At 36.9% G+C, this 10,750-nt stretch overlaps 4 protein-coding genes across 4 annotated transcripts; 2 read left to right on the top strand and 2 right to left on the bottom strand.

Moving 5' to 3' along the window:
- Window positions 1–1,145: 1,145 nt before the first annotated feature.
- Window positions 1,146–1,895, top strand: SAPINGB_P005862 (uncharacterized protein; the record flags this gene model as incomplete). Its single annotated transcript, XM_032000576.1, has 1 exon — window positions 1,146–1,895. The coding sequence occupies one exon, from the start codon at window positions 1,146–1,148 to the stop codon at window positions 1,893–1,895; it is 750 nt and encodes a 249-aa protein (XP_031856467.1).
- Window positions 1,896–5,008: 3,113 nt separating this feature from the next.
- On the top strand, window positions 5,009–6,604 carry SAPINGB_P005861 (uncharacterized protein; the record flags this gene model as incomplete). Its single annotated transcript, XM_032000575.1, has 1 exon — window positions 5,009–6,604. One exon carries the CDS (start codon window positions 5,009–5,011, stop codon window positions 6,602–6,604), a length of 1,596 nt encoding a protein of 531 aa, XP_031856466.1.
- Window positions 6,605–7,107: 503 nt separating this feature from the next.
- On the bottom strand, window positions 7,108–8,836 carry SAPINGB_P005860 (uncharacterized protein; the record flags this gene model as incomplete). The annotated part of the gene is made up of 2 exons (XM_032000574.1): window positions 7,108–7,898; window positions 7,969–8,836. 2 exons carry the CDS (start codon window positions 8,834–8,836, stop codon window positions 7,108–7,110), a joined length of 1,659 nt encoding a protein of 552 aa, XP_031856465.1.
- A 479-nt stretch (window positions 8,837–9,315) lies between these two features.
- Window positions 9,316–10,734, bottom strand: SAPINGB_P005859 (uncharacterized protein; the record flags this gene model as incomplete). Its single annotated transcript, XM_032000573.1, has 1 exon — window positions 9,316–10,734. One exon carries the CDS (start codon window positions 10,732–10,734, stop codon window positions 9,316–9,318), a length of 1,419 nt encoding a protein of 472 aa, XP_031856464.1.
- Between the last annotated feature and the right edge of the window lie 16 nt (window positions 10,735–10,750).

Raw genomic sequence — 10,750 nt, 5'->3', positions numbered from 1 at the left:
TTTCCTCGCAATCCGAAACGAACCCCAAACACCGTCTTTCTTTGGTAAACAATTTTGTATGTGGGCCAATGAGGTCATGGACTCGCTCCAACATTTTTTCTCTCCGAGTACTGTCTATCTCATAAATAGGCCCGAGGAAACATTTTGTAAAGTCGTGATTATCTTTAGGGGCCTCAGCCACTCGCTGGACAAATCGATAATATTTTTCCTCGCTTGCTCTGTCTCCTATATATAGGCTCATAGTGCTGTGAATCTCCATTAATCACTCATAAAAGTTTTCCTTGTGTGAACTCTTAAACTTGAGCTCTCCATTGTTGAGAACCATTTTCTTGAAACGTTTCCCATCCTCTTCGGAAAACTTATATTTCATAGCTGGATCCAGTTTCTCGAAGAGGGCAAAGTAGTACGGGGCCTGCATGTCCTTCTCATCCCTTCATTTTTATGACTTCCTCGTCATCGCCTTCTAGAAAATAAGCTTGTACCAATTCACTTTACTCTTCAACGGCCAATTTCACTCTATTCACCACGTGGTTCAGACCCCTGTTACCTTCTTTATCAGGGCATTTGCTGTGTTTATCTCTTCACTATCGCTCATAATAAAAGATCGAAAATTATTTGTCGCGGTATATGCACTTATTTTAATAGAAATCAGTTATAATTAAAAGTAATTGATTAAAGATAATAGTCAACATTTGATTAGTTTCCCGAAATCCATTAGCTCAGCTCATTCCATTTTATATTCAATCTTAAGATGGATGTTGTTCCCTCTTCGGTATTTTCCTATTATGTGGTTGCTGATGGTGGTGGTGATGCTCTCTGGGTTAAAGTTATTTTGCCACCTGGCCAACATAACCCTTAACCGCTTTGATCACGGGGCCCAGAAGCACCTCGCGACATATATTAATTGAAAATGATGTTGGTTTAAAGTACTAGGAGTCATACTAGACCGCAAGCTCAACTTTAAACCCCACATATCACTCAAAAAAGAACAAGCCATCCAAGCCATTAATTTCATCACCCGTCTGGGAGGTACAACGGATGGCCTCACGGGATTCGCTTTCAAGCTCCTCTACAACTCATGTATAGTACCCATTATCTCCTATGGAGTGGGAGTATGGGGTAACAACCCCAACACCGTCAAAAAAATGGGCAACTCCATCCAACTAACCCAAAACATCGCACTACGGAGAATGCTTGGTGCATACCGCACCACCCCAATCTACATACTTCACAGAGAAGCAGGTGTCCTCCCTCTGCACATTAAACTCGAAGATCTGGCGAAAAGGGCGGCACACCGCCTCTCGGACCCCACAAGAACACACAGGGATAACCCCACCAAAGCTCAACTCCTAAGCGGAAGCGTAGCTGCTGAAGCCAACAGCAGACTAAACAGCATCAACCGCATCATCAGCGTCAACCGACCTAGAATCAGCCCAGCCCAGGCATCCAAGCGCAGGGCCCTCATCCAGTGGCAACATGAACACGCCATTGCAACTACCAAGGCATCTAATAGCCCCCACCAACCATGGTACAAGGGAACTTACCCGAACAACAAAGTAGAAACTAACAACAACAAACTACAACTCAGAAGAGCCATGGAAGGCCCCAGACACATTCTGTCAGGAGCCATCCAACTCAAGACAGGACATGGTAGATTCGCCAAGTACATTGCAGAACGCACCAAGAACGAAGAAAACATACAAAACAAGTGCCCGCTCTGTGAAGCGGAACCGGAAACCCCCAAACACATACTCACAGCATGCCCATGCTATGACTTCATCCCAACTTCCCTTCGCACCGGGAACCCCTTTCACCTTTTCACGAACGACCTTTATGACATAATCTCACAAGTCGTCCAAACTGCAAAACTTGACACCCAAGACAGATTTTATTAAACGCCGAGTTGCCGTTGGGATTTCCTCCACGTTTAATAACTCTATCTTGGCCAAAGTTCTGGCAGACCAAAAACTAACTCCAAAACCACTCGCAAGCAACCACGCGCCTTCACAGCTGGCATAATAAATTAGGGAAAATTAAAGATATTAAATTTTTTTTTTTCGTAATATATTTTGTAGTACAGTAGAAACAAGGTAGAAATAAATAGATTATGTAATTTCAAAAAAAAAAAAAAAAAAGATGTTGGTTTTAGTAAAATAAAATGTCATGTATATACTACAGATTCGAACACCAAACAGAAAATCAATTATATATATTTTTTAAAATCAAAAAGTTTACTTTATTTCTTAAAAAAAATAAGTTTTGAAACATTTTAAATAAATCAAAGGTATTTCAGAATGAAGAGAAGATAAGATACTTTAAGTTAATTGTTTTTAAATATAACAAAATTGAAAAAAAAACTGTTATAATCTCTTTGTAAAGCGTGTCATCCTTATGCAGGGGCCATGCTAATCTTCTCTGTATCGTTTCAAATTGACCATATGTCCCGAAGGACAATTTTAATAAAATTTCACAGTTACTTAAATTAAAGTCTTTAAAATCAAAAAAAGTCATTTTTGAGCGAAATGTTGGTTTTGAAGAGACTTTAATTAAATATTTACATAATATTTAAGAAAAACTTATTTTTTACCTTTAGTTTTTTTGAATATATAGCACGCTGTTTGTTTACAATAAACTTTGAAACAGGTGATTTTTTTTCTTTCTATGGTAGAATTTTTGCTCAACAATCAAGCATTTCCTTTTAGGAATTCAGTAAAGATATATAAAAATAAAGACACTGATAGAAGTAGCCGCACTTATGAAGTCATATTTTATGCGCGCTAAACACAAGGGAAAAAATATATATCACCAATGTGTAGATGAACAAGAACGGGGCGGTTTCTTTCTTTTTTTTGTCTGCAGGAACCAAAAAAAAAAATAGGTGTGCACATTGCAAACCATATATTTAACTATGGTTTGCAATTTAAACGGTTGTTATTTGGTATACGCTTAGCACTTTGTGAAAAATAAAAAAACAGATAAACTGCTTTAGTTGTTTAAACGTTGTTTGATTTGTTGAGGAAAAAAAATAGAAGTATAGAGCACCAGATTCAACACAGTCCTTAACTGAACGGACGAGTCAACTTTCATGTTTGCCAATATAACTTGGGGGAGGGGGGAGAATTCAACCGAGGCGTGTACTCTCTCTATTACACTCCCTACAGGGGTAAAGGAAGCGGGACTCAGACTCATTATTGAGTTCCCTACAAAATATAATTATATCTTGTAGTCCGGTGATTATGCATTTCCGTTACACTAATCAGCATGGTTCTCCTCCCCCCTATTTCTAGTAAACTGGAATCAAAGCTCAACTTCTAGGCTATCCGAGCCGCATTATATACATCTAGAACCCTTGAGTAACAGCAGATAAACAAATAAAGTATAATTAAAATTAGATGAAGATGTATTGATAGATTTGAAACCTTATAAACCTATGGATTTGCAATCTTTACCAAAAACTTTGGTGACATTTAAGATTAATTTTTGATGTATGGTTAGTTGTGATAATTAAGGTCGCTTTTAAATTCCTCGGTGTACTGTGTTGTAACGAGAGAGAATTGCTCCTTACATATGTTATTGCTTTTTTTTCTAAATTTTTTCATCCATTTAACAGATTGTAAAGACCGAAATGTTTTACCTATGATTAATCTTTATTTTAATTCAAAAAAAAAACAACTAGTTAAAATTTCTTTTGAATTGTTAAATTCATTTATCAAAATAACAGATCTGTTATTTTTTTATTTTTTTTTGAGAATTTTTTTGACAAACAAGTTTGTATCTGCTTATTTTGTAGCCAAGATTTGTGGTTAAATGCCGGATTAGCCAGCCTGATCAAATTTTAATAATTGTGAGAGAGTTTTTTTTTTTTTTGACAACGTAACGTAACGTAATAGGAATATGTTATTATTGTTAAACTTACAGTATACTGTATGAGTACTAGTACTCATTTAATTTGGTAATTAATATTAAAGATTAATTAATCTTTACCTTATATGGAGTTCCTGTTGACGGGAATTTATTTTGGATAATTATCAAGATGGAACAGCTTTATCCCTTTAAGTGGTTAATTTAATACAGTGGGACCCAATGATGTGGATTAGAAGGTGCTTTAGTTATAACTCATTAGCACAAGAAAGTAGAAATAGTCCCTTTGAAAATTTTAGAGTTAATCGTAGACATTGTAGACATCGTAGACATTAAAACAGTTTTTTTTTTCAAATATATAGATTCATTTAGCTTACGAGTAGCATCCAAATGAAAAATTACTGATGAAACCGCTCACACGTCTTGCCATGTGCGTTCCTTATATACGTGGTGTACGTAATCTGATTTTCGCTGCGGTCGTTTTTTTTTTTCACTTGGGTGTGTCTTTTCACTTAGTAAATGAAAATTTCCTGGATTTTTGGAATTCCAATTCCAAGAATTTTGAAAATGAGGGGTTTGAAATAAAACAAATTGATTTTGAAAACCAAAATGAATTTTATAAATAGGTTGTTAAATTTCAAATCATCACTACCATAAATCATTTTTCTGCCCAGACTGAACTTCAAAACCTTTTTTTTTTGTTTCTTTTTTTTGACATCTCTAAAAAAAACAACAAAAAGACTTGCGCATCCAATTTATCAAACTTGTGGATTTTGCATACGTAAACTATCTCAAAGGCTTTTAAAAAAAGACCAGTTCTTCACCTAGCCAGAGAACTTTTTTGCACTCCACCGGGTGGGAAGTTCAACGTATTCCCATTTGGATAGTTTGTCGCACACCAAGCCCTTCTATGACATGGCTTAAGATGACTACGCAAGCTTTCTTACTAGGTTTACACACGCAATTATAAGCCCATTAATTGACTCTTGCGAGATTTTTAATATAAAGCTTAAGCAATGCCCCCCTCCCTTGAACATATATATATAACTTTTTTTCCCTTATTAATTTACTTTCCAATCTACATTTTTGCTTAAAAGAATCTTTCAATTTTTTTTCTCTTTTTTTCGGCTCTTAACTACTCTTTATAATGCTGAAATATCTACCGGCAACTCTAGTCTCACGAAATTTTCTGCGGATCCTTAGGGTCCTCGTAATCATCGTTACCGTCACTGGACTGATATACCAGTTTTCATTCACATTTTCCAATTACTCATTCCCCAAAAAATCCATCAAGTCTTTGTCGAATTCTCCACATATTCAAACAAAACTTCAATCAGACGAAGATGCAAATAGCTTAGATACTGAACCAGGTTACCAACGTGCCAATGCCACTTTCGTTACCCTCGCTCGAAACCAAGACCTTTTCGCCCTTATGGAGTCCATCCGATCCGTCGAAAACAGTTTCAACCGAAAATACAAATATGATTGGGTTTTTTTCAACGATGTTAACTTCACACCCTTATTCATGAAAACAATTTCAAATTTAGTCTCAGGCCAGGCTTCTTTCCATACCCTCGAAAAGGAATACTGGGGGTACCCAGAATGGGTCGACCAGGACAAGGCTAGAGAAAATAGAAACCAAATGGTCCAGAAAGGTATCATTTACGGTGGCTCGGAGTCTTATCGACACATGTGCCGCTTTGAATCGGGCTTTTTCTGGCGTCATCCTGCTCTTAGCAATTACAAATACTACTGGCGTGTAGAGCCGAATGTGAAATACTCTTGTCTTGCAAGCAAAGACTACTTCAAATACATGGAGGAAAAAAATCTGACTTATGGCTTCACAATCTCTCTTATTGAATTTGAGCAAACAATCCCTACACTCTGGCAGACTACACTCGATTTCATTAACCAAAATCCTCAATATGTTAACGAAAACAATCTTGCTGACTTTATTACAGATGCAAATAAGACATCTTACAATCTGTGTCACTTTTGGTCAAACTTTGAAATCGCTGATCTTGATTTTTATCGTAGCGAAGCCTATACAAAATACTTTGAATTTCTTGACGCCACAGGTGGCTTTTTCTATGAGCGTTGGGGTGATGCCCCAGTTCATTCTATTGCCGCATCACTTTTCCTTAACAAAACTCAAATCCACCATTTCGATGACATTGGCTACGAGCATCCTCCGTTCCAATCTTGCCCATCTACTCAAAAAACTCGCATAGAAAATAAGTGTATTTGTAACCCAGCACATAGCTTCACATGGAAAGTCAATTCGTGTGCACGCCAGTTTTACAGAGCACATGGAACAAAAAGGCCGGTTATTAATGGATTTGTTCCACACATTCCTCTGCCATTGACTAACCACAGATCTGGTTTTAAAAGTGCTGAAAAGATCATTAAAGAATTGGAAAAAGCCAAAAAGGAACAAAAACAGAATAATGTCTTCGAACAAAACAGCGAGAAACAACCTCAAAATGAAAATAAGAATGAGCAAAAAGATGAGAATCAAAATAAGGAGGGGAGCTCCAATGAAAAACAAGAAGTGAAAAAAGATGATAATCAGAACAAGAAGGAGAGCTCAAATGAAAACCAAGAAATAAAAAAAGACGAGAATAAGGAAGTAAAGAAAAGTGAAAATGAGAACAAGGAAGAACAAAAGGAAGAAAAAAAGGAGGTAAATACTGAAAAGAAAGAACTAAAAGATGAAGATATTATAGATGTGTGGAGACACTAAGGGGAAAAAAATGATCAAAAAAAAAGAGCTTTAAATTTATAGAGTTGAACAATATTTCATCCAAGTATAGACGCATTTAGTGGATGTTATTGTTTGAAAAGAAAAGAAAAAAAATCTCTTTTCTTAATAATATTAGATAGAAGGTGAGCCGGTACTTGCTAGATTATTCTAATAGAAATTTTTTTTTGTTTATTTATGAATTGATAATTTATATCAGGCTTTTTAAAGTATTTTTTTTTTCAATTTGAGCACTAAGTTTAGATATCTAAAGATTGTTATCTCAATAAAAGTTGTACATTTTTTTCTTCTCACAAAATTTAACCAGAATAAATATTCCACACAAACTAAATATTTGATTTTACTCAAAAAAGTTTTTAATCACTTCATCACTTTATAAAGTAGATAATTATCTACTTATTTTTTTCATTGAATAATCCTATCTTCTATAAAAATGATACATTATGCCAATGGCTCGCAAGCAAACTAAAAATACACAGTGGTGATCAGTATTCGTCATCATCACTATCGCTAATTTCACCCAGGCTCTCATCGTCGTCATCATCGTCATAATATAACACTTGCCTGAGGGTCGGAGTGGGTATCGGTTTGACTTCAGGTTTGGTTTCTCGCAGCTTTTTGCGAATAATACAATACTCAATGTACATGGGCACCAAAGAAGGTTTCTTTTTGTACTGCTCAAACCACGCAAGAACACAATCCAAGTCAATTCTCACAGGCTTGATTGTTGTTTCTACCTCAACAACATCATCATTACCTGGACTCGATTTACGGGCTTTGCGCTCGTCGTTTCCATCATCATAAACAAGTGCTCCCATATTTGTCAAGGCATTCATGATGTCGGCACCACTGATGTAAGTCCCTTGTGAAATATTATTGATTGACAATTGGAACTCTTTGGTGCTGCCGGAAGTTTGGTGCTCATGGTATTTTGTTGCGATAAACATAGATATGGAGTTGCTCCAGTACTTCAAGTACGTCAGCAAGCCCTCTGACGAAAGGGGACGCTCAGGCGTGCCTATAAGCCTCGATTTTCGCGAAAGATAGTATGAGTACTCAATGAGAAGCTTTCCTAGCCCTCGTTTTTGGAATGGTGGGAAGATTGTGATACATGCAAGATTATAACTATCCCATGAAACTTTTTCCTTGGAAAAAAACCCAAGCACTCTCTGCGCAGATAATGGAAGACTCACATCACGGCTTCCCGTTGACACTTGTTGGTCTATGTTTCTAGGACTTTGTCTCTTTATCGGTACCTTTTCCGATTGTGGAATGCCTAATATAAAAAATTAGTACCAAAAAAAAATAAACAAAAAAAAAAACAAAAACAAAACATCTTCACTCACCATTTTTAGGATTAGAAGCAAACTCATTCACACCTTCTATATTTGCAATTGATGTTGTAAGAATATAAAAATCAAAAGTCTCTAGCGCGTAGCAAATTGACTTATGATCTAGGAATAACTTGGCAAAAAGTGAAAGGCACTGCGCATATAACAGATGCCGTGCACCGTCAATCTTGCGGATCTGATAATAAGGCGAATCATACACAACCCGACCAGGCAGCTGCGTCCGATATTGGCATTTGGGCACATGTATTGCCATTTCCTTTGCCACTGAGGTATACTTAAAACAGGTGTCGCATACATACAGAGTGTCTATCAACACCCCGTCGTCACTATCTGGTATTCCATTCTTTATGGGTTCTGTAGCCGGTGCCGTAGATGCTAGTGCAGCTTGATTTACATCTTGATCTTCTTCAGCACTACTGTTAGACTTTGCACGCTTTGTATTTGCTTGTCGAATTGCTTGTATTTCTTTTGTATGTGCGCTCTTGACCTGTTGTTTTGTCAAATGTAGTGATGTAGAGCAATGCAGCACCCCAGACGGAGCTGATTCATCAAAGTACCGTGGAGATCTATACCACGGACTAAACTTAAAGTTGCAGTAAACCACATTTCTAATATTAGGCCGCAGGTTTAACTCGCGTTCGTCGTCCTCAGAGCCATTGCTGTCGTTTCCTTTGGGGCCTCCTTTAGGAGTTTCTGCTGCGTCTAACAGTGCTTCCTCTTCGCGCCGCCGCCGTTTACCTGGCTTGCTTGTCTTTTCGCTTGCACCATTATGTTGATCTTTATGAGGAATTGCTTTTTTGCTCTTGTTTCTCTGGGGTTGGGTTGTTGAGAAATCGTTTAGTATCGTTTCTTCTCCACTCATTAATGGCTTATTTTTTTTGTAGTTGTATGACTAATCCAAAAAGCTGGCGATGTTTCTAAGGCTTAAAGGGCCAAGGGGAGATGATGTTTTTCACAAGTCACAGAGACTAAAAGAACGCGAATTCAACACTTGGAAAAGGTGAACCAAACAAAAAAAATAAATATAAGAATCAAAAAAAAAAAGCTTTTCAAAGAAGACTATTTAGATGCTGTCAGTCTCTCCGGTATACTTGGATAACAACGCTTTCTTGTTCAAAAGGGAAACAGAAAAAGAAAACAACAAGAAAATTTTAGTTACAGTGACAAGTTTCACCCCTTACGTAATTTGTATGTGGTGGAGAAGCGCACCAGATGGTTTTTTTTTTCGCCCCTTGAATACAACATTTATTGAAAGCTCACAAACGTTAAAATCTTTTAAGAGTTTAACAGAAAAGAAGATTCAATTTTTTTTTGTTTTTTTACAAAATAAAAACAAATGCATTACGATGGCCGTGATAATTCCTCTATAATTTCAACCTCACTATCGGATTCAGCTTCTGGATGACCCGTGAAAGCTGTCTCTAGAGCGGGGCTTGGTGCAGATTTTATGACAGGTTCTGATGCGGGTTCTGGAACTGGCTTACGTACCGGCTCCTCACTTTTTTTTCTTGGATTTGCATTGCTTTTAGGTTCTTCAATATTCTTTTCTTGAGATAAACTGCCTGGTATTTCTACCGTATGAGTAGCCTTCTGCATTGTCGGGGTTTCTCTTTTTCTAGTTGTCATTCCACCAGATGATTTACTGATTCGTGCTCGCTTTACTAATCGCGGATCTGTTGACACAGTGCTGCTCGCACCAGTTATCATCAATGGCTTGCTATAATGGATAAGTTTTTTTCTCCGTAACATCACTTCCTTTTTCGCCACCAGCTCTTCGGAAGTATAATACACTTTGCGCGTCCTATACATGTTTTTGCGAACGTAATGGTGAATATTAAAAAAAACTTCAGCTGTTAAACTCTTAGGAGAAAATGAATTAGGCTCAAAGTTATTCAAAAACTTATACAAATCCGGATCTTCTAGTAGGGACTGGCCAAAGCATTGAATAAAATTCACAGTTACCGCGAACACAAAATACCCGACATCAACTGGATCTTCTACCGAGTAGTTTTCGTAAAGCATGCAGAAATGACACATGAGCTCATATAAACTGGCAAAACTGTAGTGGTATTCTAGTGGTTTTTTGGATATGAAATTGGGCTCATATAAATCTCCAAGAAAAATGTCTTGGAGTTTTTTTCGCGCAAAGAAACGAATTTCTTCAGGTGATAGTTTTTGATTAAAATGATGCTCTATCTGCCGAAACTGGTCGGTTGCATTACTAGATGATAGTAGTTTTAGTGTTTCTACTTTGACGGAAATTGAAAACATTTTTCTAATGACCTCGTCTAGTCTCTTGAAGCTCTCAATATATGTCGAATGCATAGTATAGTCATTTAAAATTCGTGATGCAGGATCCGACAAATCTTGTTCATCAGTTTTATTGTGATTTATTTTTGAGTATATTCCTGCCTTATATGGCAAAATCTTCATTTCGTTCTTTAGGGTATCAACTTCATCAGATGTTAAGTTGACGAGATCCCATGCAGCACCAGGAAGAAAAAATCGAAATCGTGCTCGCCATTCTAAGAATTGTTGCACAGACTGATCTCGTAGGAAAAGATATTCGCGAATTCCAGCATCAATTTGCTTCTCTAGAATGTCTGCTGCATTGTTAAGTTCTTCAGCAAGTTTCATGTAATTTCTACACCGTTTGGTAAATGTAATATTTTTAGTAGATGGTAATGGTGCTAGACTAGGAGTTCGATGGCCAATTCCATCAGAATATCTATTAAGCCCATCTTTTCTATAAATATACATGGCTCTAAGCTATTGA

The sequence above is a fragment of the Magnusiomyces paraingens genome (genome assembly GCF_902498895.1).
Source record: "Magnusiomyces paraingens strain CBS 517.90 genome assembly, contig: contig5, whole genome shotgun sequence".
NCBI lineage: Eukaryota > Fungi > Ascomycota > Dipodascomycetes > Dipodascales > Dipodascaceae > Magnusiomyces > Magnusiomyces paraingens.
The sequence above is the reverse complement of the archived record's forward strand: the minus strand, read 5'-3'. Positions and strand labels throughout refer to the sequence as shown.